Genomic DNA, 26,994 nt, shown 5'->3' with positions numbered 1-26,994 from the left:
AGATAGTTTGTTATTTATATTTCCCAAGAAGCAAGGCCACATGGGGTAGCAGCAGGGTTAGTCAGGAGGCAGAAAAAGTGAGGAGAAAGCATGGGCAGGAGCCTTTAATGTGCTTTCCTAGGGAAAGGCAAGACAAGGCAGCATAAGCAGGTCTAGGATTGGCTAGTTTGAATAATTTTAGCAGGCTCTGGGGTATAGGGTTGGTCTCTAGTTGTCTGGTACCCAATTCTGGGATGGTTAGGGCAGAGAACTCTTACCTCTTGGAGTGTAACAGCCGGACAGAGAGGTGGTCCAAAATATGGGCCCTGGCTTGGTCAGCGTGCACATGAAAGCTGTACTCACAGGGGAGTAATTTGCTATCTCTAGGAATTAGCTAGCCCTGGGAGGGGCAGTCCCTCCTAGGTCAGCAAGGCCCAGGATGCTAGAGCATTAAGAATATAGAAAATAACTATATTGTATTTTGTTCCTGCAGATTAGGAAAAATCTACCATGATTTAATTCCAGTGATGGATCTCTTGGTCCAGCGTGTGACACAGGAGTGACTGAGGAGCAAGGTGTAAGAACTGGGTTGGAGCAGATGAGGCCACAGTGTTTGGTCTTATGCCACGTGGCCCAGTTTTGTTCTTATAGAGTAAAATCTGTGCTTGGGAACCACCATATCACAAATTCTTAAAGTCTCCTTGTAGACACCAGACTTGCTGGTGGTGATGATGAGAGGTAATCATTAGAGACAGTGGATCTGCAGAGTTTTGCCCTGCCCTTAAGAAATAACCTGAAAACAGTGGCCCATCCATAGTTGTTTGGTGGGGTGATTCTTCTTCACGGAGGACAGTACAGTAGGATGTTCCTCCACATCAAAGCAGTGTCTTAGAGGGGCTTAACCCAGAGAGTGAGGTCAGGACCATTTTTATTAAAGTTATCCCTGAAACCCGTTTTGTGGTATTTCTTCTCTTCTGATATTCTTTGCTTTTGCCAGGATTGTCTTCCTATTTGATGTACCCTAATAAAATGAATTTTATAAGTAAAATAGCAAATCATGTAAAGCATATTTGGAAGGTAGCAATTAAGTGGGCTTTTTACTTTTTGTCTGGACAAGATTTCTACTTTTTGATTCTTCATCTGTTAATATTTTGCATAATTGTCTCTTAATTTAGAAGACTTATAAAATTCATGCTAATGTTGGAAACCTGGGAAAACCAGGACAAGACAAAGAAAACGAAGATCGTCTGTCTTCACAATTCTAGCTAATTCTTTAGTGTGTTTATCTTTTCTCAAGGCTGTGAACATTAGCATTTTTCCATATTAAATTATTTAAAGCCATCTTTTTCAGAGACTGCATACTAGTCTGACATAGTGCCCTTATCTTGTGATACTGAAGTAGTGTTTGATCCCACTGGAAACTTGCTTTCATTTGCCATCACTGAAGAGTCCTTCTGAATGAAGAGCCTGGGAAACTTGCCGTTAGGTGTGTGGAATGTCATCTTTAAACACGAGACTCTTTAAAGGTGCAGTTTGAATACATACCTGCTTCTGCCGTTGGGCTTGTTTCAGATGCTGGATACTCAGAAGGCCCTACCACTGTAGAAGGAAAGCACCACCTGAGTTCCCTGAGCTTGGGTGAGATTGAACCAGCCATAGATCGCCTGGGGAGCTTACTAAAATTCAGGTTCCACTTCTGAGTCAGTAGGTCTGGGGTGGGACCTGACAGGCTCCCTCTCAGTGATGCCCATGCACCTGGCTCATGAACCACACTTGGAAAGGAGCTTCAGAACTGGCCCAGTGCTCTCTGCTTTTGCTGTGACGCGGTTTCTGCTTCTGTGTTGGCCGGGGGGGCCTTGCTCTACTTTCTTTTTCTATCTCATCTTCCAGGCTACTCAAGACTCCAAGTTTTCCCCCTTGTCTGGGGGAAAACCCACATTCTCATCAAATCTGCTCTACTCCTCACTCAGGCAAGCTCGAAAGTTATCCCAGGTCTCCTCCTCCCACCAGCACCAAGTCAGGATCCAGAAAGATTTTTAGTTACTTCCTACTTTATTCCCCAGTCTGATTTTCTTCTGTCCATGGAGGGTGGGGGCTCCTACTTCAGAAGTACCATCTGTCTGTCAGCTCTGCCATGGCCCCAGACCTGTGCCCCCCACCCCTTCTCTTACCCCCTGGGGCTCCCTGAACACCAAGGCCTTGGATCTCCCTGGGTGAGAAAGGAGGGGCCAGACAGATACAGCGTCTTCAAAGGAGCCCTCTTCTCAGCCCAACATCCACTCCTCCCAGCCGACTGAGAAATGCTAGGTTTGACTGAACAAATAACAGTAATTAAGGTCCATTTCCTGAACGGCCTACCCTTTAGGCCTGTTTGCCAATAAGAGTTGATTTAGTATGTGCATCAGCCTGGCTTTGTGTGGTCCATTGTGTTTGATTTTGATGCTGAGGTGCTTGCTGGTCTTCACAGTCCACGGCTGGTGAAGAGCTCTCTGTTTATAGTTTTAAAAAGCAGAGGGCATACCACTACCAACATGAGTAAGTGACTTATTTCATTAAAAAGAATGCCCCAGGGAAACCTCTAGACTTCCTTCTGTCCCCGACATCACTCGCATGAATAAAAAAATAAGGTGAAAGATCGGGCGGGGGGGCTATATAAGAATATTTTTACTTATGTTGGTATTTTGATAGAAAAAATACGATTCATGGGCTCCTTCATTTGGCCCTGGTTCCTTTTGCAAATGTATTTTAAGAACATTAACAGGAAATTTCTCAAGTGGGGAGGATGGTTGAGGGGCAGGGGCGAGTTGCATGTGTGTCATAGTTCTCTGCCAGTTGGTGCCACTGAGGTAGCCTGTACCAGAATCAGAGCATCCCTCCCCTCCCCCAATGCTGCCCTAGGGTTTGTGCCAGCTGGTCTTGTCATGGGGACCTGGTTAGAAGAGGGTAGAGGGGATGCTGATAAAATCCACTGGGTGTCTGGGCAGAGCCTCAGTTGAAAAAGCAAATCAGTTGCTGATATGTACTTGAGAGAGGCACACACCTATTCATTCCTTCCTCTTCAAGCTAGAAGTGGGAGAAGGAGAAGGATTTCTGGGATGAAAGGAGATAAGAACTGGGAAGAAGGCTTCCTGAAGTTTTGAATGACTGATGAATGGTGAAATTAACTGTGAGACAGTATTTCCTTCACTGTAGGAAAACAGTGCAGCTGTTACATCAGCGCCAAGAAATAGATGTTAAACTTCAGGACCTTTTGCAGCCACCAGGCTTTTATCCAGAAAGATGGAGTGAGTGAGAGGGATGGGTGAGGGTGACCGTGTAGGAGGGGCGTGAGTGCTGTGTTTCCCCAGGAGAATCAGGAGTCTAAACCATTGTGGGCCTTATCCTCCCTGTCCCCTTCCTGCTCCTGCCTGAACCGATGCCATCTCTGCTGTCCACATAGGGCCATGGGTTTACCAAACCAGGCCCATTATCTGACATTTGTTTCCAATTTATCTGTTCATTTTATGTGAAAACAGGTTCAAAGTGTCACCTTTATTTGGCATTTTTGTGAATGGTAAATAATACGATTTTCTAAAAGTCTGACTGCTGGAAAATCTAAGGTAGGTGGTGTGTGCAAGTTTTTCCTTGCACAGAGCCACTGAGGCTAGACCGCCCTTCACAGAGAGGTGTCTTGTCACTGGGCAGTGGGTCAAAGGTGTCTTTTGAGGAGTGGCCCCCTTCTGTGGCATGGAGAGGAAGAGTGGCCAGTAGTTGACCCTGCATGTGGGTTGTGTGTGGGATAAGGAATGGGACTTTCTTGCTGTCTGCTTCCTAGAAGAGGAGAGGTGTATCAAAGGGTTGGGCATTTAACAACCATAGCCTATAGCTATTCAAGAGCATTCAGTTTTGTGGCCAGCCCAGGGTTAACTCAGTGTGTCAGGCTAGCGTTTCATTTTAGCTGTTGTTATGGAATACTTTGAAAATGTACTAGACATTTAGACATTTACTGCCTTCTTGCTAGGGTCAACAGAGCATTGTTTAAACTTGTTCACGGCGACTTCATTTAATTGTTTTGAATGTGTTAAAATATTGCACTATAGATACAGAAGTATGTGACCCAAAGGCTGAGTTATTAGCTAATCCTTCCTTCATATTGCTGAGTTATTTAACTGGTGTAATTTTTGCTGGTTCACTGATTCCCATTACTGGATTTGTCCTTGAGCCAAATCACCTAACCTTTCTGGGCCTCAGATTTTACATCAGGAAAATGAAAGGACTGGATTGGATCTGAGGCTTTCAACCTAGATGCTATGACATGTCTCAGTTTGGGTAGAATTTTTGGGATGCTGAATTTGATTCAGATCCACTAGATTATAAGCTTCATGAGGACAGGGACAATATTGCTAGGTCCTAGAACAGTGCCTGGTTGCTAGTAAGCATTTGATAAATATTTGTTGTATGGATATATAAGTACCTTTGAAGTATTATAGTGCATCCACATTTTATATGTTGGAGTTGCACGTAGCATTTCATTTGACTCCTTAGTTGCACTGCTAACTCCTTGAAAGTACTGGTCCACCTGAGCTCTGATGTTCTCCCTATGAAATGAGCTCATTTCAGTTCTTTGAAGGGGTTCAGAACAGGCCTCTCCACGATAAGCCACTTTGGCATGTGGATCCTTTTGAGCTGAAGAAACCTGAGACCCTGTGGCCCAAGATGAACTTTTACCTCTCTCTTAAAGAATTTAAACTGGGGGGCCTTGCCCATAGAGTTTTCACCAGAAATAACTTTTTATGATCTATCTTATGGGGCAGATAATTTCTAATTATTGAACATCTGCTCTTATCATCTTGCAATGACCTTCCTCCCCTCTGAAGCCCCAATGTAATCCTTAGCTCAGAATGTCATATATATCTCATTTTCCCTTTGAACCTCTCATATAGGGTCTCTGACTCTCACGTATGTGAGTTCCCATACACATGTATGTAATTAATTTTGGTTATTTTCTCTTGTTAATCTGTCTCATGTAGATTTATTAGGCCAGCCGAAAGAACCTGGGAGGGTGGAAGAAAGTTTCTTCCTCCCCCACATCCCCATCCCAGAGCATACTTGGATCTAGTTGGCAGTTGGCTCTTTGGTCTCCGTCACCAGACTATAAAGAAAGCATTCTGTGGCTTGGCAAGGTTTGGGGATTGGGCTGGCATAAAGCACCTCTTGGAAAGGGCTTGGCAGATTTCTCCATTGCAGCATAATCTCCATGACACAATCAGGCAAATTTGGAGTTTTGTGTTTCATTAACTTCTTGTTTGATAAGCTCTTATAAAGTAGAACAACCAGGATTGTTTTCTTTCTTATTTTGATGAGATTTAAAACTAACTTTTTAAAGTGAGCACTTTAAACCTCTGAGCATTTTCCTATATCCTACACTTTTTCATTTTGAATTTCAAGGTTTCATTTTCTTACATTTTCCCCCCGTTCTGGGACTTGCTTAACTCCTCTTTCTCAGCCCTATTCAGTGGCAGGAATTCGTGCATTCGGCAGGTACAAATGAGTGTTCTGACCCTTGTTTTTTCTTGGGGGAAGTAAAGATGGCTTTAGCTTCCAGGCATGTGGCAGTAGTGCTTCTGCACACATGGAACAGCTTTTCCCCCAGTTGCTAGGATGCTCTCTTGGATTCAGATCGTAGGAGTCTTATTTCTAAAAGTATTTTCCTTCAACAGATGCATTTAACATCCACACTGGAGCAGAAAATGAAAAGATTGTTATCGATCAAGTATTAATGATTTGATCCCATCTCCCTCCTATATCTTCTCCTCTTTCCATGTTGACCTGATGGACCGAAGAGAGAACGAGCATCTCCGGAGAGTTGGAAGATGACTATGATGATGCAGATGATGAGAACAGCTGGCTTTTGTTGTTATTGTTGTACTCTGTGCCAGGCTCCGTGCTAAGAACTTTTCCTGAATTGTCTTAATTTAATCCTCCTATCAACACTGTGAAGTAGATATTTTTATCTCCATTTTACAAATGAAGTAATTGAGACCTAGAGAGGTTAAGAAGTGGTCCAAGGCCACATCACCAGGCAGTGTTTGAGTTTGAGTGAGCCTGACTCCACAGCTCTTGCTCTTAACTCAGTGGATCTCAACAGACAGGGGGAGGGCAATTGTCTGAGACATTTCTGATTGTCACTTCTTTTGAGGAGGAAGGAGGGAATTGCTACTGGCACTTTGTGGGTAGAGGCCAAGGATGCTGCTAAACATCCTACAGTGCACAGGTCAGCTTCCAACAAAGAATTATGGCCCCCAATGTCATGGGGCAGAGTTTGACAAACTTCTCTGAATGATCTGACTCCCAGGAATGTTTGTTTTCTGTTTAACTCCAGAAAGTGGAGTTAGTTTACCTTTTAACCTAAAACCTTATAGATTCCCTCCACCAGCTTACTAAAATATATCACTTGTGGGAGGGTGCTGTGATGGAATGATTCAAAAAATCCAGCCGCTGTCTTGAGAACAGAGAACTTGATCAACATTCTTTAGTGCTGAAAGTTACCCTAACCTCATGAGAAAGGGACTCCCCACCTGGAGAACAGCTTTGTCCTGGCCACGTGCAGTCCTGTGTACATATAGCCTGTCTTTGCCCATTTCAGATTCAGACTCCGTGGGAACTAAGTGTTATTTAAGGAAGGACATTGACCTTTGACCTTGCTTTTCATGGAAATGCTGTTGACTGCTAATTGTTGGAAACTGGCACTTCCAGAACGTTTAAACCTGTGTGAGAAACCACCTGTCAGAAACTCCCTTCCGACAGTCCGCCAGAATCCTGTTGTCAGGGTTATGGGAAGGATTGTGAAAACTGGAGCTTTAAGGAGTTCTCTGAACTCAGTAAGAAACTGAAATAAAGGAAATATTATATGAGCTAATTTCTGGGCTGGACAAATATATAGCTTCTTGTTCAGCTCCTTGAATTTGTAGGTAGCTGTTTAATTTTTCATTTTATTTTTATTTGATGCAAATTCTACCAAGTTGAGATTATTTATATAAATTAAACTCTAAATATTATTACAAGGGTTAAGGAATTTTCATTTTTTTATTGTGGTAAACTCCACAAAATTTCTCATCTTAACCATTTTTAAAGGAACAGCATAGTAAAAATTTTCTAGTTTTATGCCACAATTACAGTAGTAGTTCATTCTGGCTGCTTTCTACTGATCACAGCTGAAGCAAATTTCATTTGCTCTGTGGCTGATTCATTTAACAAATATTTGAGTGCTTACCATCTGCGAGATAGAACAAGAATGTGGTGATAGAAACTTTTAATGCTTTCCTAATTATAAGGTATGTGCTTGTTGTAGAGAGTTCAGAAAATACAGAAAAGCATAGCCACTTGTAATCCTACAACTCTGTTAACTACTGTTGACATCCTAGAATATCCTTCTAGATTGTTTTCTGTTGTTATCGCTGATCTGTGTCGTCTTATATTTTTACCTCAAATGCTATCATATTTTATATTCTTGTGTTATTTGCTATTTTCAGTTAATATACTCTGGACATCCTTCCATGGCAGTGCATGTTTCTGTGTAACCTGTATAAGCATTTCAGTAGGTGCATTGTATGCAATAATGGGAATGTCCCATAACATTAGTGATCATTACTCTTTCATTGAACATCTAGGTTTCCTTTTTCTCTTCTAAACACATAGATGGTCATTCTTATGTATATCTTTGTAATCTTAGTGATGGTAGAAACAAGGTCTCTTGTTCATTGCCACATTCCCAGGAATTAACACTAGATACAGCAGGTATGTAGTATATAATAAGAATTAGTTGAGTGAATGAATGGCCTGGCTGTTTCTATAGGATTAGGAATAGAGCTTTTAATGGGAGTAGGACTTGGTGTTGAGGTGGGGAGCTTGGTGATTGGGGTGGTTGAACTGCTTGGGGCAGGGCTCTAATAAAGGTCACTGAGGTCCACAGAGGCCAGAGGTTGCCTGGGATAGCTGAAGGGGCCCAGAAACGGACATGCCTTCTCCAGATGTTTGTTGAATGCTTACTGTACACCCAAGGACAGGAGAGGAAAACTGCTTCCTCTCTGGCCACCTCCTTCTCTCATAGCCCGTTTCCTTTCTGTAGGAAACCAAGGTTTCAGGGCCATGTTACTTGTCCTGTTCACCCTTTCTCTGCCAGCAGTAAGTAGAGCAGAATGGTTAAGAGTCTACCAGATTCAAATCCTGGCTCTACCACTTACCAGCTTTCTGACCTTAAGTTGCCTAACCTCGCTGAGCCTCAGTCTCAGCTCTGTAAAGTGGGGGTGATATAATAGCGAATAATAATAGTTATACCTTGCAGAGAGTAAGAGATCACTAAGTGTTAATTACTGTTGGCTAATATTATTATGGATTAAGTAAGCTTTAATGGGTTGCTCTATATTATTTTGTAGAGAAAGAAATCCACAGCATAGTATGTGCTGAGTTTGCTGAAACATTTTGTGAATTAGGGACTACCTGCAACTCTGCAGGTGGTACAGGAAGATATTCTTTTATCGAGTAGAAGAATTCCCTATTTTTGTTTCCCTGGCATTCAAGTCCCATTGGTCCCTTGCATAGCTACCAGTAAAGGACAGCACCTGGCACCATGGGGGCAAGAGATGCTATTTACTACCACCACTGCCTTTTTATTGTAGTGGAAAAAACGGTCTGTATAAATCAATGGGAAGCTGTTTCTGAGCTTGGAGGGAGAATGAGCTGCAAAATGTTGGTGGTGGAGTCCAGAATTTAAATGAATATTACTATCAAAGTAGAATTCATTGCGTCTCTGCTGACCACCAGTGACTCGTAGGTAATCCTAAAGCCTCAAAGGAGAAAGGAAAGTGGTCCGCGACAGTCATTGAATGAATAGTGTTATATATTACTGAGAGGTGTGGAAACCTAAATATGTTTAAAGGATAGAGAGCACTGTTTAAAGAAAAATTTTGAACCCAGTTTTACATCTTTCATATTTTTCTTCTTTTTTTTGATATTATGACCCCCAACATGCCGAGGAACACCTGGGTTCTACTTCTGACACTTCGGTTTTTGAGGAGCCTCCCTACTGTTGCCCTCTCCCCCTGCCACTTATTGAGGAGCAGTGTTCTAATTAACACAGTTAAGAAGAATCTCTTCTCTCTTTCCTCTGTTCTGCAAGGGCTCCTGCTTTCCCAAGTCAGGAGGAGAGACCCTGTGAAGGGAGTGGTCAGATGAGATTTCTTTCCTTTTGCAGTTTGGCCTTAGTTTACATGCACTAAAGCCAACTTGGCTCTCCAGAACCCTCAAGGAATAAGTTTTTCTGAATGAATGTTTTCCACATTGTCGAGGAATTTACATGCCCAAACACTAAAACTAAAGCATTGAAACTAAAAAATGTGACCCACGTTTGGGATGATTCTTGTGACAGAAGTGTCCTCTGTACTTTGTTGCCTCCCCAAGTGGAATGAAGGGAACATGACTTAGTGTGATGCCTGGGTCATCGTGACGAATGTGAGTGATGGCAGCGCTGTGTGAGCTACGCCTTGTAGAGCATACACCGTGAAGCAAGAGAATAATGCTCACACCACCTGTGCGGTGCTTGAAGTACTTTTGACTACTCCACAGCTCAGGTCTTCTCTTTTTCATTGATTTTTTTCTTTTTTCTCTCTTGCTTTGGGGTCATTAACTCATGTGCTTGCCTCTTGCAGTTTGTTTTTCAACATCTAAGAATTTATGGGCAGTAGGGATGTCAGATCACCTCTTGCAAGGGTGACAAGAGTGGATCATAGATGCCACCATTGCCTCTGGCAGATGGTACTCATTGATCGTTGGATTTTCCCTACTGAGACATTCAGCCTTAGAACCCACCTCAGCACAGCATTCCCAGACCCCACTGTCACGATGAGTTGAAGGCGAGATGAAACCTATTTACCTACTGTCTGTTGTCTGTCTGCTTAGCTCCTTAATTTATAGGTAGAGAACCAAGACCCAGAGAGGGACTTAACCAGAGAAGCACAGAGTGAGAATCCAGTTCCTCTGGTTCTCAGACCTGTGTTCTTCCCACCAGTTAGTTAGTCCCTCCTCGACCCTATGGCTTAAGAACCTGGTAGCCAAGCCTGTTGTAACTCTGAAAATAAGACTTAATGGAGAGAGAGAAGGGCTTATTAGTTCGATAACATGATGTGTGTGCACACGTGCAGATTATGACTTCTGTTTGATTTTCTTCCTGATTCTTTGCTATTTCCAGTTGTTGTTGCCAGCTGAGAATTCTAGGTAGTAAGGAAATTATGCTTTTTAATTTGGCAGAAGAACCTTGACATTACTAGCAGCCCTAACTCATATTTCTGTGATCTTTTCTTCTTATGCCTAGGATCAGTCCTTAGAATGTTCTGTGCCCAAGGCCAGTGGGGAGGACAGGGAGGAAGACTGATATTTATTTATTATGGGGTGTGTGCATGTGTGTGTGTGTGTGTGTGTGTGCGTGTGTATGCGCGTGCACGCACAAACGCGCGCTGGGAGAGATCCTTAGAGAGGAGGAGAAAAATAACACTTGTGGGTGAGGCCCAGCTCTAGGTAGCAGCAAGCAGCTGGCTTATCCTTTCACTTTGACTCTTGCCCTGGCGAGGACAAAGCTCCTTGTATTTGGAAAAGCCTTTGCTATTCAGTGCCTTTGCTATTTCAAAGGAAGTTAGCCAGAGGGAGGGTGTGAAGGGCTCTTTGAAATTTTTCTTTTTTACTATGTTTGGGGAGAGGAATGTTCTTCAGGAAGAAAAAAAAATCATGAGTCAGCGCCACATTTGCAAATGCTTGTATATCCTCAGACACAGTTGCTTTTTTAAAATAGTCACTTTTCCTTTTTAAAATTATAACAGTAATATAAGCACATGGTAAAAACCCAAGCAGAGCATAACGGTGAAGGTAGATGTCATCTTTAACTCCTTAGTTCTAGGCCTACTCTACAGATAAATGATGTTAGTGGTCATTGTACACATATACACACACACTCCCTACCCCAAACATAAAGATATGCATATATGTGAAAAATCAGGGCATAATGAGTGTGTTAGTTTTCTGTGGCTGTCATAACAAAGTACTACAATCAGGGTGGCTTAAACAACAGAAATTTAATTTCTCAAAGTTCTACAAGCTAAGTATAAAATAAAGGAATTAGAAAGGTTGGTCTCTTCTGGGGCCTCTCTCCTTGGCTTGTAAATGACTATCTTCTCCCTGTGTCCTCACATGGTCTTCTTTCTGTGGATCTGTGCCCTAATCTTGTCTTCCAAGGACACTAGTCATATTGGATTAGGGCCCACTCCAATGACCTTGTTTAACCTTAATTACCTCTGTAAAGACCCTATTTCCAAATATTCTGAGGTACTGAAGGTTAGGACTTCAACATATGAATTTTGGGGATGGGGAGCAGGGGGAGGACAATTCAGCCCATAACTGACTTAATCTTGTAACTACATTGCATTTTATAGATAGCCTTAATTCATTTATCCAGTCCCCGTGTAGCTGTAGAATAAGACTGTTTCCCTGCTTGTAATGAACAACCTCATTCCTAAGAATCTGTGCCCGGTGTAAGTGTCCATGCAGGATGAACTTCTGGAAGAACTGTAAGCATCACCTTCCAAAGAGATTGTCTTGGGCCCTTCCTAAATGTATAATAATTTCTTGTGGAAAAGGAGACTGTGCTGTATCCACAAGTTAAAGCCCTAGTACTTCGTGATATAATGCTGGTGTGAGAAATTCAGAGTGTGGCACACGACTTGTGCTCTTGGCCCTGTGCAGTGGGATTGTTGGCCCCTTTGAGAAGTTTTGTCATTATGACTTTACCATGGATTATTCGTTCAGCATCCATTTCTTGGGCCATTGATGGGCACTGTTTTGTTCATTTCTCTATTGTTATTTTTTAACAGACTTTAGTTTTTAGAGCAGTTTTAGGTTCACAGCAAAACTGAATGGAAGGTATAGAGATTTCTCATACACCCTCTGCCCCACACATGCACAGTCCTCCCTTATTATCCACAGCCTTCACTAAAGTGGTACAATTGATGAACCTATAGTGACAGATCAGTATTATCGAAAGTCCGTAACTTAGATTAGGGTTTACTCTTGGTGTTGTACATTCTACATTTGTTTTTTATACCCTGACTTGTTCAGTAAAAGGTTTTATCTCTCTTGAGCCAAGGATGACAAGACACTGATACTTCTCTTCAAGTTTGTGACAGCCCTGGAAGTTAGGCTGGCCAGGAATTGATTTTTCCAGTTTTGAAGGTGAGGATCAGGGGAGTGACATGCTCAGAGTAATAAAGCTGTAAGTGGCAGGGGCGGAATGAGAACCCATTTTTTTCTAAATTTTGCTTTTCCAGAATGAAGTAGGATGTCAGTAGGGCTGTGAGATTTCCCTAGATGCTAATATAACATTTATATTATGGATGCTGTTTTGAATTTCTACTTGATGTATATATCAGTGTTTATTTAGCTAAAGATAATGCACTTGAACCCTTGGGTATTGGCATAGTTTGCTTTGATAAATAACTTTCAGGCTAGTAGAAAAAAGACAATTTGATTTTAATATTAGTCATGTCTGTATATATACATCATCTGTCTGTCTGTCTATCTGTTACCTCATACCATCGCATTTTACATAGAGTGAAAGTGAATGTAAGGAAGTTTGACAAGACAGATCCGTAGAGTGCCACAAGACTTTAATGATGCAATAGGATTAAACCAGTGTGATTTTTTTTTTTCACATTTTCCATAATCACATGCCTCTGTCCCTTGTCTTTTTTTTTAAGTTGAAAATGCTTCTTTTATTATATAAGGCCAGTACAGCTACTTCTCTAAGTTCAACTGTGCATCTCTGTATTGTTCAAAGTGTTACGCCTGTGATGTTGAAGACAATCACTTCCAAGGGTCATCAGGTAGTGGCTTTCCTGTGGGTGTCATCATCTGTCATACCTGCTCCCCATTTCACATACAGTTGACAGATTACTCTAGGAAATTAAGACCTTCTTCCAGGCCCCAGAGTAAACATAATGTTCTTCCACACTTTATGTACCAGAAGCAACAAAGTTCTGAAGGAGACACAAAGATATCACAGGTGTCCCAGCTTATCAGTATACTGTTTCATCATTTTCAGAACAAAGTATATTACAGTGGAGCCCTGATTTGCATTACAATTGGTTATTACAAGATATTGCACAAGGACACAACATGATTCTCAAGATGCAGGGTCACTCCCAGAACAGTCTCTCAACCAGTAAGTGGAGAGCTCACCCCAGGTGCAGAGAGTTGCTTCCTGTATTCCAACTATGTGTTTGAAACAGTGCTTTGCAAGATCAGCACTGATTATAAGCGTTCACAGTTCTGAGACAGTTTCCATTACACATCTGGTAGAATTAAAAGACTTCCTGACTTAATCTTACTGTAGTTAGTATATTAGTGTTATTTCATGTTGTGAGAATTGTTTTTCATTATTCAGTTTAGTTCAAGAGAGAATACAGAATTCGGGCCAAAATTATAACCAGATTACAACCAATTCTCTAAGCTAAAGAAAGTAATTGCTGACGTTAACAATGATGCAATAATTTTCTTCATATGACCTTGTACTGTTTTGTGAACTGCATTATTAAAAATCATGAGCTTAGCAAAAATCTTTACAAGCCAATTCATCGAAACAGGCATTTGGCCAATAAGAATTTATTTTCACAATAATGAAACTTTAGATTTTAGATTTATTTAAGGCTGTTTGCACATGTTTACAGGATATTTAGTTTAACAGATGACAAGACACCCCCCCTCCCCCCTCGGTGAGGCCCTGGTCTAAACATATTTGCTTTACTTATATTGCAAGAGGACAACATTAAACTTGGAAACTTTCGACTTGTGGCACTGGATGATGATCTACACAGGGCATCTTTCAAAAGCTACAATTAAAGATCCACCTAGCTTTTCAGCAATACAAGCTCGATTGAAGTCTTCTAGCCCATTTGCTTGACATTAGTGCTTTATGCTTTGAAATTTCTTTTTGATTGCATCTTTGGAGCTCGCATAGATCATGCTCTCAGAGGTGCTAGCTCTGGTAGCAACAAAAAAAAACCCATCAACTCCTCCTTTCTGGATTCTTTAATTGCATAGCTTGCATCATTCAAAGCATAGCAACAGCCTTTCTCAGGAACCATTCCCACAAAATGCTTGAAAGGATCAGTTATGATTATACCAAAGTCTGAAACCAAGATCTCTTTGCCTTCTTCTACAAGTGATGCACTTTTTGTCTGCACAGAGCCAAAAAATAACACCCTTCTTTCTTTTCTTGATTTTTTTTTTTCTTGTGTGGAAAAATTCCAGACTTTCATAAAAAATGCTATACTTCATCAGCAACTTACACTCCTGAGGCCATCCATGGTGGCGGTCGTGGGGATGCAGGAGAGGCAGCCCCTGCACGAGTCTGCTGAACATCTTCACAGCAGCCGAGCCTTAGCAGCCGAGCCTGTTTGTCTGTCTTTAAAAGACTAGTTAGGCTCACGTTATATATTTATCTGTTAATTTTTCTCTTCTGTGGAGACAGCAAGTTTAAATGTCCATTCTGCTGTGGGAAAGTTCTATCCATATTTCTTTTCCTACAAAGGATATTTTGTTTATCACATTAGAATTTGAAATACAGTTAGACTGGTTATCATAGAACTAAAGCATTAGCAACAAATGAAGGAGGCAGTTGGGAAAGAATTTGGAAGGCTGAGGAGGAAAGGGAGGCAGGGCCCAGAGAGAAAGGAATTTGGGCATGTCAGTGGAAAGAGGTTGGTAGAAACCTTTCTTTACAATTCACTCATTCATAGAAAATATGCATGAGTGAATTGTAAAGAAAGGTGACCCATAATGACATGACACAGGCAGTAGTGTTAGGATCCCGCTTGTGTGATCTGTTAGCTTATACCGAGTAGAATGCCTTATTGGACAAAGCTGTGGCCTGAAGCAAGAAGATGACTATGTTTCCAAGATCTGTCATACATAACACGTTTATGATGGCAACCTGTTGTCTTATACCTGTATACCTATGATCTCTTCTCATTGTAAGTGATGTTTATAGTGTGGCATTCTAATTGATGCGTGTCTTGAAGCATCTTGAAATTCCTTCCAAATTATTATGAAAAGTGAATTGTTAGGTCGTAGGTTTTATATAGGCTGTAGTATAACGCATGTAGGGTTGTTTGATATTTGCAGTTTATGAGAATCTCTTTTGTAGAATTCCCTATTGCTAAACAGAAATCCCTCCCTAACACTGGGTGTGTCAGATTAGGTCATCCAAGAGACCACAACATAAGCATAAGGATTGTTATCACCCTTACTTTATAAATGAGGAATCTTAAAAGGGTTAGTAATTTGCTCATGGTTCATAGCTAGAAGATGGCAGGCCCAAGCCTCAAGCCCAGGTACTGGTAACTTTGAGCTTGAGCTTTTAACAACTCCATGATCTATTGCTGGGTGCTTTACTAAAGATCTAGTTTCCTTTTAGGGCAGTGGAGATACTCTGTATGATGTTATGATGATGGTATGTGTCATTATACATTTGTCCAAACCCAATGAATATATAGTGAGTTCTTAGGTAAACCATGGTCTTTGGGTGATTGTGATTTAAAAAATGGTAAAAAAATGTACCATTCCGGTGAGTGATACCGATAATGGGGGAGGCTGTGCACGTGTGGGAGTAAGGGGTATGTGGGAAATCTCTGCGCCGTCTTCTCAATTTTATTGTAAACCTAAAACTACTCTTAAAAAAGTCTTTAAAAAGAAAAAATACGAGACCCAAAACCAAAAACTTAATCCTTATTTTATTTACTATTCCCAAGTTATGTCTAGTTGTATTGACCAATGAAGCCCAATCAGAGATAAAAAGGATCTAGCTTCCCCAAAGAAAAGGCGTGTGTATCATTCATTAGTGGTACAGTGGGAGCTCTGTGCTCCTCTGTGCCCATGCCGCACTCATTAGCCTAAAAACCTACCATTAGGGGCATGAAGCTGTGGTAAATAATGCTTGTGTAAGAGGCACCTATTGCTTTTGAGCTTCAAATTAGACACTCCCATTACTTCCTGCAGAGGAGGATGGATGCAAGCTTATGTAGCCTTTACATCCCTACATGTTCCTAGGTGTTCATACAATTCATTCTTTGGCTCATGGATTTTGACAGGTCCCTTACTTGGACTTGACTTCTTGTTTTTCATGTTCCCCTCACCTCACTTTGGCCTTTTTCTAGTTCTTAGCATTTTCTCTTGCTCTTAGCTGATCTCAAAATCTTTGTTTTGCCTAAGAAGAGTAATGATTATAATGCTTCAGATGAATTGTGCCTTTTCTGTTAAATTATCTGACATCTCCCAAGCCAGATAATTTCATTAAAGACAATATTAGACCAATTTTGGTGAAAGCTTTGTTTACACGCTAAACCATTTCGGCATGTTCCATAGTTAGAATGGCTCAGTACAATGGTAGCCTGAAAGATCAGGTGTTAATAGGTTTGTAAAGCAGCGGCTTTAAGAGGATGTTCTGTGTTCTTTTTCTAGTTGGCCTGTTGCTGTGGGTCTGCTGGCTGCTCCCTCTGCTGCGGCTGCTGCCCCAAAATCCGACAGTCCCGGAGCACCCGCTTCATGTACGCACTCTATTTCATTCTTGTCGCCGTCCTCTGCTGCATGATGATGTCACAGACTGTAGCTAATGAGATGAAAGAACACGTAAGTCTGCCACTTTTCCACTCTCCCATTTCTGATGGTCGATGCGGGTGTATGGGAAATATCCAATTTAGGGATGGCTCCACCCCTAAATTGTCACTTTGGGTACACTCGCTCTTTGAACCTCCTGGGAAGCCTCTTCAGTGCTTTTCTGCCAAGCAGAAGAACCATTCAACGGCTTCATCATTAGTAGTAAAACAGATACAATCTGATGCTTTTTTTGGAGAAGACTGCATGTTTTGTCTTAGCTTTGTTTATAGCTGTTCCTGATGAGATGTATGTCTTTTCTTGTAGACTTTTATTTTTCTCTTGTTCTAAGGATGGCTGCCAGTATCTCAAGTAGTAGCTATTAAAAACACTTAATTTGACTTTCATGGGAAGTGTGATAAAACCTATGATAATCCCACAGATAATGAGGAGTGGGCTACAGGGTGATTTTTATTTTTCTGAGTATATCACTTGTGGGCTGGGTATCTCCAGGGATGAAGGATGGATTTCCAGCCGTTTCTTGGGCATTGTACGCAGAGGTAGGCCTGGTATGTGATGTGGAGACACGTATAGGACCTTTTCCTGGAATTGCCCTTTAATAGCCTCTTAATCAGCCAGATTACCAGGAGGGAATATGTTGGGATTTTTGAGGGAGTCCAGTAAATAACAGAATCTTTACCCTCTCAGGTTCTGAACAAATTGACCAAAAAATAAATAAATAAATAAAAAAGACTACAATGTCAGCAAGTAGCTACCAACATCACCTTTATCCTTTGTAGAGCTAATGTGGCTTGCAAGGAAGTGGGCGTCCTACTACTGAACCCGAAATGAATCAGACTAACTCACCTGGGAAGCCCACCCCAGGGGCTTCCTCTGCAGGGGCACAGTTTGTGGGGAAGAGTAACAGGTGTGCTCCCAGGGGCAGCTTTCGTCCAAGGAAAAGGAGGAGAGAAAAGGCTAGCTGGGCAAACCTCATTTGCTCTTGTAGACCTACTGCTCAGTACTCATGGAACCCCTCCACAGTGGAGATGGTATCTCAGGAGCAACTCCGAGGAATTGTTTGTTCTCTCCAAGCTTATGCTAAAACTACATGTTATTTTAAATACACTCAAGTGCTTCAAAGCAACCATTTTCTTAAAAGCATTGACATATTCTCATCCATTAGTTAAAGTAGGCCCTTTGGAGTTTTCTGTTGGGTAAAGCTTTTATAATTTTGTGGTTGTGTGGTCTGGAATATACCAGAACTACTGTCAAAACTTGTAAAATTAAGATTTTCCTCTGATTGCTTTTAACAGTGGATCTCTACTCAGTAAGGCACTGTAGTGGAAGCTATAGGGCATTCAAACTTGTGAGAAATGGACCTGATAATCTGGAAGACAAGATATAACGTCTTCTGAGGCATAAAACAGGTAGAAATTAATAAGTGTCATTTGAGAGGATACACAAAGTGCTGTGGAAGTTTGGAGGCAGAGAGACCAAGAACTGAGGCTTCCTCATTTGTTGTCTACACTGGATTTCACTCTGTCTTGGTGGTGTCTGCCCCTGATTCTCTTCCTTTTACCATGGTTTAATCTTGTACATTTGTGACAAGAAGTTTGAGAGGAGGAATACTTAAAGGGTAGGTTTTTACTCTTATTCTGGAGGTCCATTTAATCTCCCACTTACTACCTTTGTTTTTCAAGTAACTTAATGTTCTCTTTTTAAATCCAACAAGCATTGGCTTTGGGGCCCCTGTGGTACTGTGATAGGAACTCTCAGGGTGGACCAGATGTCTATGATATGATCTCTGCTCTTAAGTTTTTAGTCTTAGTAGAATTAAGCTTTGGATCCAAGAAAGAAATTTTGAAACTATACAAATATGTGGTATCTCTTAGTGGTAAACCCTTCAGAAACATTGTTATTGGAAGTAGAGATAATTTGGGAGCCACAGGTACATATTTTAGGATACAATTTTCATAATAATTTTAACATTTGATTACCATCCAAGTAACTTGCCCCATGAAACAGTCCTTAAAATCTCCTGCCAGTATCTATGTTTTCTGGCTATTTGTAGAACATTTAAGAAACAGAAAGTATTGCTAGGGAAGCCTTCATGGAAGAAGTGACTTGTGGGATAATAATGAGTATTTTAATAATATTTATTGTGTGACAGGTTTTATTCTGAGCCTTTTACCGCTATCATCTCAGATCATCACTGCTCTACTCATCTGAGCAGTAGATACTGTCATTATCCCTTCTCTACTGATGAGAAGGCTGAGACATTAAGTCTCCAGCTCTAAGTGATGGAGTTGGGATTCGAACCCAGGCTGAATGTGTTCATAGTGACTAGACTGTGTAGACAGAAGAAAAAAGAACAAGAACAAGGCATATGTAGAAGGACAGAGAGTAGACTTGAGACACGAGTAGGTGAAATGACCGAATCTTGCAGGAATTTCAGTGCTAAGCTGAATCATTTGACCATGGTCTGATGGCAAATGGAAAGCCATTATAGATTCTTGAGTAGGAGGCTGTCGTAGAAACAGATATTTAAGAGGTGAACCCAGCAGTGGTGTGTGTGCAGTATGATTTGACGTCAGAGCAGAGGAAGGGAGAGAGGGAAGGGACTCTTATAAATGGGAGCCTCACAGAGGCTCTTAGGAACGTTTCTATGCCTGTCCCCTGAATGTACTTATTTAAAAATGGTTTGGCTGGGCTTCCTGCATAGGGAATGAAGTCCCTGTGGGTGAAATCAATCCTTTTCCATCTTTAGGGCCTCATAGGGGGCCAGCCATCTGGTCACAAAGTCAGCTTGTTTCATGGCCTATAGAATAGATGCTGACCTCATCCTCAGGCGGTGCTTGGAGGTGGGTGTTGAAAGGTCCCCTTGTGGGGATACACACTGGGCTTCTGCTGCAGTCCTCACCCCCTCATTGTTGGCCTGTGGAAGTGTTTGAGGTTGTGATCGGAGGAGGAGAAAGCGTGTATGCTTGTAACGCCCTGGATGGGAGTGTGTAATTACCTTCCACCCAGCATTCATGTGCAGTGGATGGGAGCACTGTCTGGAGCCACGGGGACTTTTGGTATGTGGGTTAAGACCATGAAGGCAGCAACTTTTTCACTTATTTTCAGTTTTTGCCTTGGTTTCAGAATGCGCCCTGTGTTTAACTTTGAGTAAGAGGGAACTACAAGGAGCTGATCTGCCAAACTTTGTCCTGCTTCTTTTTACTAGGGACACCTCTTTCCCATGAGAACTTTGGCTCAGAGAAAGCTCTACTGTGGCGATCGAATAGGGTGTGATTTTTATCTCTTCCTGGAGTATTTCTCCCATCTCAAAATGTGTAGGAGCCATTTTATTGCAAATCATTTTTGTCAGCAACCATGTAATTCAGGCAGGTATAGTCTTGAGATATTTGATGCCTGGGGAATTAAAAATCCATTTTAGAATGTAGAATGTCAAGGAAGAAATAAAAGGTGAGAGATTTAAGCCTCCTGATCTGCATCACTAAGTCAAGTTGTAACTTCTAGGTTTGGAGGCAGATGATGACACTTTGAAGTTTGGGTACCCAGGGAAGCTATACGGGCATTTTGGGAGGGAGGAGAAAGGAAGGTTCTCTTGTTTTCTGTGGATGAAGGATCTCTAAAATCAACCCTGCCTTGGAGAAGGGGGTACATGTGACTCATGTGGCCCTCAGGCCTTCTTCGCTGCGAGCTCGGTATGCCAGGCCAACGTGGGAAGAGCCTTACATGTTCCTGACCTGGCATCTTAGATCCTTTTTCTCTGTCCACTTGGTCCTTGGGCTGCTCTACTTCATTGAGATGGGTCGTAGGTAGTGCCTGAGATGGCTGAATCTTTGCTCCTCCCCGCTGAACCCAAATACATCTTCCACATTATGGAAGACTGTTTTTTTGTGTGTTGTATGTTTGTTTTAAATTTAAATTTTGAAGAATTATTCTTGTATCGAGAAGAGAGGCAACTAAAAATGTTTATTTTGATAAGTCTCTTTTTGTTCCCTCATTTGTTTTAGAAATGTTTGTAATCTTGCTCATTTTAAGAAACATGTTTTACTTTACACGTTATTCTCTGCTGCCAGGTTTGGGTCAGTTTTCCTTTGAGTGAGTAGTTATGCAGAAACTGTACTCTTGTGATGGTTACTCTCACCCTGGATGAAAGATCTTTCATGGTGGCGTGGTCCTTCAAAGGAACATTGGGCAAGACCTAACAGGATCTGGACAGAAGGAGACTCATGGCTGCAGTTTCCTCCGTCTTAAAAGCAGCTCTTGATTTCCATTCTCTCCCTGGACTTGATGAAAGTCAGCAGTCTGATATTTAGAGCCAGGCCCCCGCCCCACCCGTTAGCCAGTGCTGTACCCGGAGATTTCAGATGAGCCTGGAACTCTCCTAGCCTAGGTATTGTAAATTAGCCTATAGGCACTTGTTTGGGCAGAGGATATATTTTTTTTTAATTTAAATTTGCCTGCCTTTAGAAGGGCTAGTGTGGTCTAGCTCACCGTAGGCCCCATCCCTAGACGTTTCCTTACAGCGTCTCTCACACCTTTTCCCTTTACTCCTTGTCCCCACAAAAGGCATTTGGATTTGCAACTCCTGAAATAGCTTAAATCCTTTGAGTTCACAAGTTTCTGAAAGGTCTGTAAATACCAAATTGAACACTAGGGCTCTTACCTTGCATTAGGGTGGGCACTTGGGAAATTGCTGAGTGTGCTGAAGGGTCTTTGCAAATTTACATGCATAGCCCCAGGCCGAGACCTGAGAAGCTCTTCTCTAGCATAACTAGTCCGCCCCTTTGCGTGCTGGAATTTGGCATTTTTATCCAAGTAACTAGAAGTTTTCCTGATCACCGTGGTCCACTAGGCTCAATAGACCACTCAATTTCAGGACTAATGTCAGGTGGAGGTGTGACACTGACTTGGACCTAAACCAGGCTCCATATTCCCCAAGTTTCAGTCATCACTCCCCCCTCCCCCACAATTTTAAGTACATATTCTAATCACACTCTTTACATTTATCATAAAATCCAAAATTCTCCAGGGAAGGGGAAAAAGATTGGATGTTGAGGCTGCTAACTGTGGATTTAGGTAAGCAGGTAAGCAGGAGGCTCTTAAAGGATTTTTCTCCATTCAGAAAATCCAGTTACAATACATTCCCTAGGGGTGATATATAAACTTTCTTTTTTGGTCTGTATATTTTTCACTGTTTATCGTCTTCAACAGAAGGAGAAAGGAGATGCAGTGATTGGAAGTTCACATATATTAGCAGTATTAATATAAGTTTATGTGGAAGTAGATGAAAGTAAAATAAAGAAGGATTCTTTGTAGCCAGTCTGGTCCCAAGGCCAGGGTGACATCTTATTATCTATCACCCAGAACAAAGTGCTCATCTCTCTGCCTGAGCCGTAAACATCACCCTCTGCTTTTTTCATTTTCGAGCTTTTTCATTTCTGGCATAAGTTATTCTATATGTACATCTGCATTAGAGCAAGTATTATTTGTGAGAAATAACTTTATTTCCCTGTGCTAGTTACAGGGGATAAAAAAATACATGAAACAAAGTTACTAGTTAAAGAATCTAGTTAAAGAGATAAAAAACAGAAAAAAGGATGCAGCTCACATTTATGCTAAGTGTTCTGTACTGTGAAGAGATAGCAAATATCATGCAGTGTTAAGAAGAGAAAATAATCATCTCTTTTAAGATATAATTTGAATAAAATGTTAGAATTTTTTTTAGAGTGGAAGAACCTTAAGTCATAATTCGATTCAACCCCCTCATCTGACAGGTGAGAATGTGGCCCAGGGAAGGAAGTGGCTTGTCTAAGGCTGTGACTCTAGGTAGAGGTGGGACTGGCATCTCCAGGACTGCTGGCTGCCTGGCTGTCTGGCCAATGCTTTTCCTGCCTGTGTGACTTAAATTGGGTTGTTGTGTAGACGTTCATGGAAGTAGCAGGGAAAGCCTTAGCACACTTATCCTTCCTCCTGGTTATTAATCTTTCTTCTGGAGCCATTAGTGAGAGAGAAGTCTTTCCTCTGGAAACAATACCACCTTGGGCCTTTAGCAGATCCTCATCTGCCCCCTTCCTGTTATGAAAGCCAAAATCTAGGCTCAAGGGATCACTGGTAGTCTGCACCAGCAAATAGGGGCAACTGCAAATCTAGTGTTTATTTACTTGATGGCTTTGCATGTAAAATAGAACCTGCCTTCAAGTTGTGTTTGGTGCAACCACCTTTTCAAAGTAAACAAACATTACCAATGAAAAAATCATCCATTTTTTTCTGAAACACCATGCAGTTTGTCCCAGCATAGAATGGCAGGTATTTATGCCAAAGCTGGAAAGTCTAGGCGCTTGTTTTAATTTTGGTGTTTACTGGTTGAATGTTAAGAGAACTGTGTACCTGAAACCTAACCTCAGGCTTTGATATAAAGCTTTGAACTCTAGAGTAGAACTCTCCGTTCTTAGCTGGTGTTTTAGTTTTTGTGTTAGAGCGAGTGTCAAATTAGTGTGTGTGTGTGTGTGTGTGTGTGCGCGCGCGTGTGCGTGTGCGTGTGCGTGTGCGTGTGTGTGTGTGTGTGTGCGTGCGTGCGTGTGCGTGCGCGTGCGTGTGCGTGCGTGCGTGTGTGTGTGTGTGTGTGTGTGTGTGTGTGTGTGAGAGATCCAGTTCTTTGATTTTGGAGCATTTAAAAAAATTCACCTAGAACGAAATGCTTTTCAAAAGTTCTTTTACTAAAGAGGAGCTGAGTTCATTGTACTTTGGTAGCTGACATAGGTCAGATGTAAAGTGTATCAGTGAGTACCTTTGAGATTAAAAGTGGGTTTGGACCATCAAACCTCAAGGCCTTTGTAGAACATGGAGAGAAATTCTCATTGTGGCTTACTCAGAGTTTGTCTGTGGGGAGCCAACACTGAGGTTCCACCTTTTAAATCCTTCCAGGTTTCCAAACAGTTTTATCTTTGGTCTAAATTCCATCCAGACTTAACATATTGTGGGAGAAAGCAGAGTCCCTGCAACTCTCCCGTCCCTGGCTCCTCGCATTGCTGGGGCCTCACCCTCCATACACAAGTGAATGCTGGGAAACGATGGTGGGAAATAGTTTTGTACTACAGGCAGTGATTTGAACTAATGGGTATCCTGCTGAGAGTCTTTTTTTGAGTCTGAACCAAATACAAAGAGGTTTGATCCTTGTCCAGCAATAATGAGCTTGCCAGGAGCCAGAAAATGAGAAACAATAGTCATTGTCCTTGGTCTGCAAGATCCATTACCCAGAAGCTTGGGGTGGGAATCAGACCTTTATAGGATCTCAGTTTCAGGATCGTGCTGGCTGTGGGAGGAGGAGAATGATAAGATGTGAGAACTGAAGTTTCTCTAAACCCTTTTTCTGTTATCATCAAAAGCATCTATCTGTTAAGCAACTGTCCACAGACGGGGTCTTGGAACATTCTGCAGATAAGTAGGACAGACAGGAGCTTACAGTTGGAAATGAACAGTTCTGTTGTTATAAACATGGGGCCATAGGGAACAGACAGATGGCACAACACACAACGAACTAAGAGACAGTAGCCTCAGAAAGCTTGGGAGCAGGAAGCATAAATATTGTGAATAGTTGAGTCTTGATACTTTAGAGTTCTACTCTAAAGTTCAATCAAAAGTAGGTGATTGTGTTACTTGGTTAAACTGTAATCTGAGTTAATGTTTAAAAAAATCTTTTAAATCATGTAATCTCTCCCTCCCCCTTTCCTTCCTTCCTTCCTAGGTAACCCCCTCCACCCTCTCTCCTTCCTTTCTTCGTTCCTTCTTAGGTACCAAGTACCCTGTGAGGTGCTGGGGATGAAATCGATAACAAATCATAAAAGATTACTCGAATTAGCTTTTAGTCAAGCTTGTTAAATCAGCCTTCTTATGAGCTGTAGGTCCCCTGTGAAGGGAAGCAGAGTTTGCCAGCCCCCAGATATGCCTTTCCTATATAGATTTAAAGCTGGTTATGGGAAAACAAAAGACTCAGAAAAAAACCTTTGACCTCCACCAGACTGCCTAGAAGGAATTTAAATGGATATCTGCTCCAGGAGGGACGTTCACATGGAGATACAAGCAAACATTTGTTTGCCAAACATTTGCTTTTCCAACTCCATGCTTTCCTATCCTTTGAAGTCTCAAATCACAGCCCTGACTTCTTATGTTGTAGCCGCCAGCCCCTGAAAGACACACGGACCACCAAAAATCAGTGAGTTATCGGAAACACACTCTTTATTCAGCCAGCTGGGTCTGCCAGGGGCACGCAGACCCCAAATTAAGCAGCAGCGAAATGTAGAGGTACAGAGTTTTTAAGCCCTAAATCCCATTCCTCTTTCTGTCTTAACACAAAGGTCTATTTTCTCTTATTCATTACCTGTCAACCCACAGGTCGGGTGTGCAAGCGGGGATACAGAAGCAGAAAGCTTGTTATTAGAATGTTATGTTCCCATAATTAATAGCCTATGTTCTCATGGTGATAGCCAAACAGTAATTTCCAGCAAGTAATAAATTTTAAGCAGTAATCTTCCAACCAACACACTTAGCTTAGAAATGGCATATAAACTTTAGCTACCCAATACTTCTTTGGGTCTCTATTCTTATGGCCTCCAAATATACATTCATATAATAGACTGTACACTTTCTCCTGTTAATCTGCCTCTGTTGTTTGATTATTAGCCCAGCTAAAAAACTTAAAACATGAGAGGAGAAATACTTTTGCCCCACAGCTGGCTGTCATGATTTCCGTTTAAAGATTAGGAGCAAATACAGCCACGTCCCAGAACCTGAAGATCTACCTGTAAAACAGAGTTCAGGCAATATATTGCTTGACAGAAGGAAAGGATGTAGCCTGTTAAGCCCAAGAGGGTAGATCTTTTGTTCTGCTCTTAAGGTACTATCACTGGCTCACAATCTCAAGATAGGTTACAGAACTCTGGTTTGTTTGGAAACAGGAAGACCCATCGGCCACAGTAATGGAGACCCCGAACAGGATGATGCCAGGGGAGAAAAAATCAGATTTTTTCCCTGTCTAGGGAAAAAAAGTACAGCTCGCTGCCAGCGTTAGTTTAACATCACGCATAGGAATGCTACGTTTCCTAGGATTTGACATTTTCAGCGATTGAGAATTACTATGTTTTGTAAATGGAAATACCAGTACTAAAAAGAGAATGCTATAAATAGAATGATGTCATTTTTTCCCCAAAGATTATCAATCTATTAGAACGATGCAATAATAATAATAAGCAAGATATTTTGTGGCAAACTTTGGGGGTACGGTTAGGATTGTAATCTGCGAGTCATATCGGGGTAAATGCTGCAGCCACGAGCACTGCTGGTCAGTATTCTTAGGGCAAACGGGAAATGGATTAAAATCATGGAACCTTACATCATAACTGACCAACACAGCCCACGACCCTGAACCCCATACTCCTGACTTTTGCCCTTAAAAGACCCCGTTTGCAAACCATTGGTGAATTTGGGTCTTTGAGCATCAGCTGCCCCATTCTCTTTTCAACAGCACCTTTGAAATATATGCTCTTTCCTTTTACTGCAACCTAGTGTCAGTTTATTTGGCTGTCTATGCGCCAGGCAAACAGACCCTACTTCTGTATCGACAACAGAGGCGTGGGTATAGTAACATACAGTCATTGTCCTTAGAGAACTGGACCTCAAGTAGGAGAAAAAGAGAACAGTTTGGTAAGTATATGCGGAACGATCCCCAGCCCTAGACTGGGTGTGCCCATAGTTGTGTTTGAAAGCTAAAGATATGTGAACTTCCTTAGAGACTATAAGAGCCAGTGAAGTCAACTTAACTGTCACTTTTTTTGACCTTTGGGCTGCATTAGAACTCCAGAATGTTTTCTCTCCTTCATTGTTGGAGATTGGGATTTGAGGTGAGGTAGGAGATAAAAGGGAATCAACTCCTTTAAAGCAGGGCTGAGCTTAATCACAAGGGGATGGGTTATTTTGGGGGTGTGGTTTTTAAATTTCAGTGAGGCTGTTTCTACAGTCTTAAAATAAGTCTAAAATTATCTTTTGACATGCCGGCTTTCATCAGTGTGGGTTTTATTTTTGGTTCCACATGCCGTGTTTGCATAACAGATGCAAAGACTTTTTTTCTGTTAGAGCTATTGAGGGCTTCTACATGCCATTGGCACCCACAGACATGTCCTCCCCCATTCTCCCCCACCCCTCCAAAAAACTACTTTTTGCATGCAGAGAAATTAAAATACTTAATTTGCCGCTCTAAAAATAACATATGGAAGATGCACAATTGGATTCATTTAAAGCACAAGTTCCATTTTGGGACAGCGGAGCCCTGTG

General features: G+C 41.7%; 1 protein-coding gene and 1 pseudogene across 1 annotated transcript in view; one reads left to right on the top strand and one right to left on the bottom strand.

Moving 5' to 3' along the window:
- Positions 1-26,994, top strand: part of SERINC5 (serine incorporator 5) — a 91,943-nt gene that overhangs the window by 28,844 nt on the left and 36,105 nt on the right. Inside the window, exon 2 of the mRNA XM_006913182.3 lies at positions 16,519-16,686. Within this exon, the coding sequence (XP_006913244.1) occupies positions 16,519-16,686 (168 nt within the window). The remainder of the gene's footprint in view (positions 1-16,518; positions 16,687-26,994) is intronic.
- Positions 13,867-14,362, bottom strand: LOC102898587 (annotated as a pseudogene).

The sequence above is a fragment of the Pteropus alecto genome, unplaced genomic scaffold, assembly GCF_000325575.1.
Source record: "Pteropus alecto unplaced genomic scaffold, ASM32557v1 scaffold20, whole genome shotgun sequence".
In the NCBI taxonomy this organism is placed as follows: Eukaryota; Metazoa; Chordata; class Mammalia; order Chiroptera; family Pteropodidae; genus Pteropus; species Pteropus alecto.
This window is presented reverse-complemented; position numbering and strand designations above follow the sequence as displayed.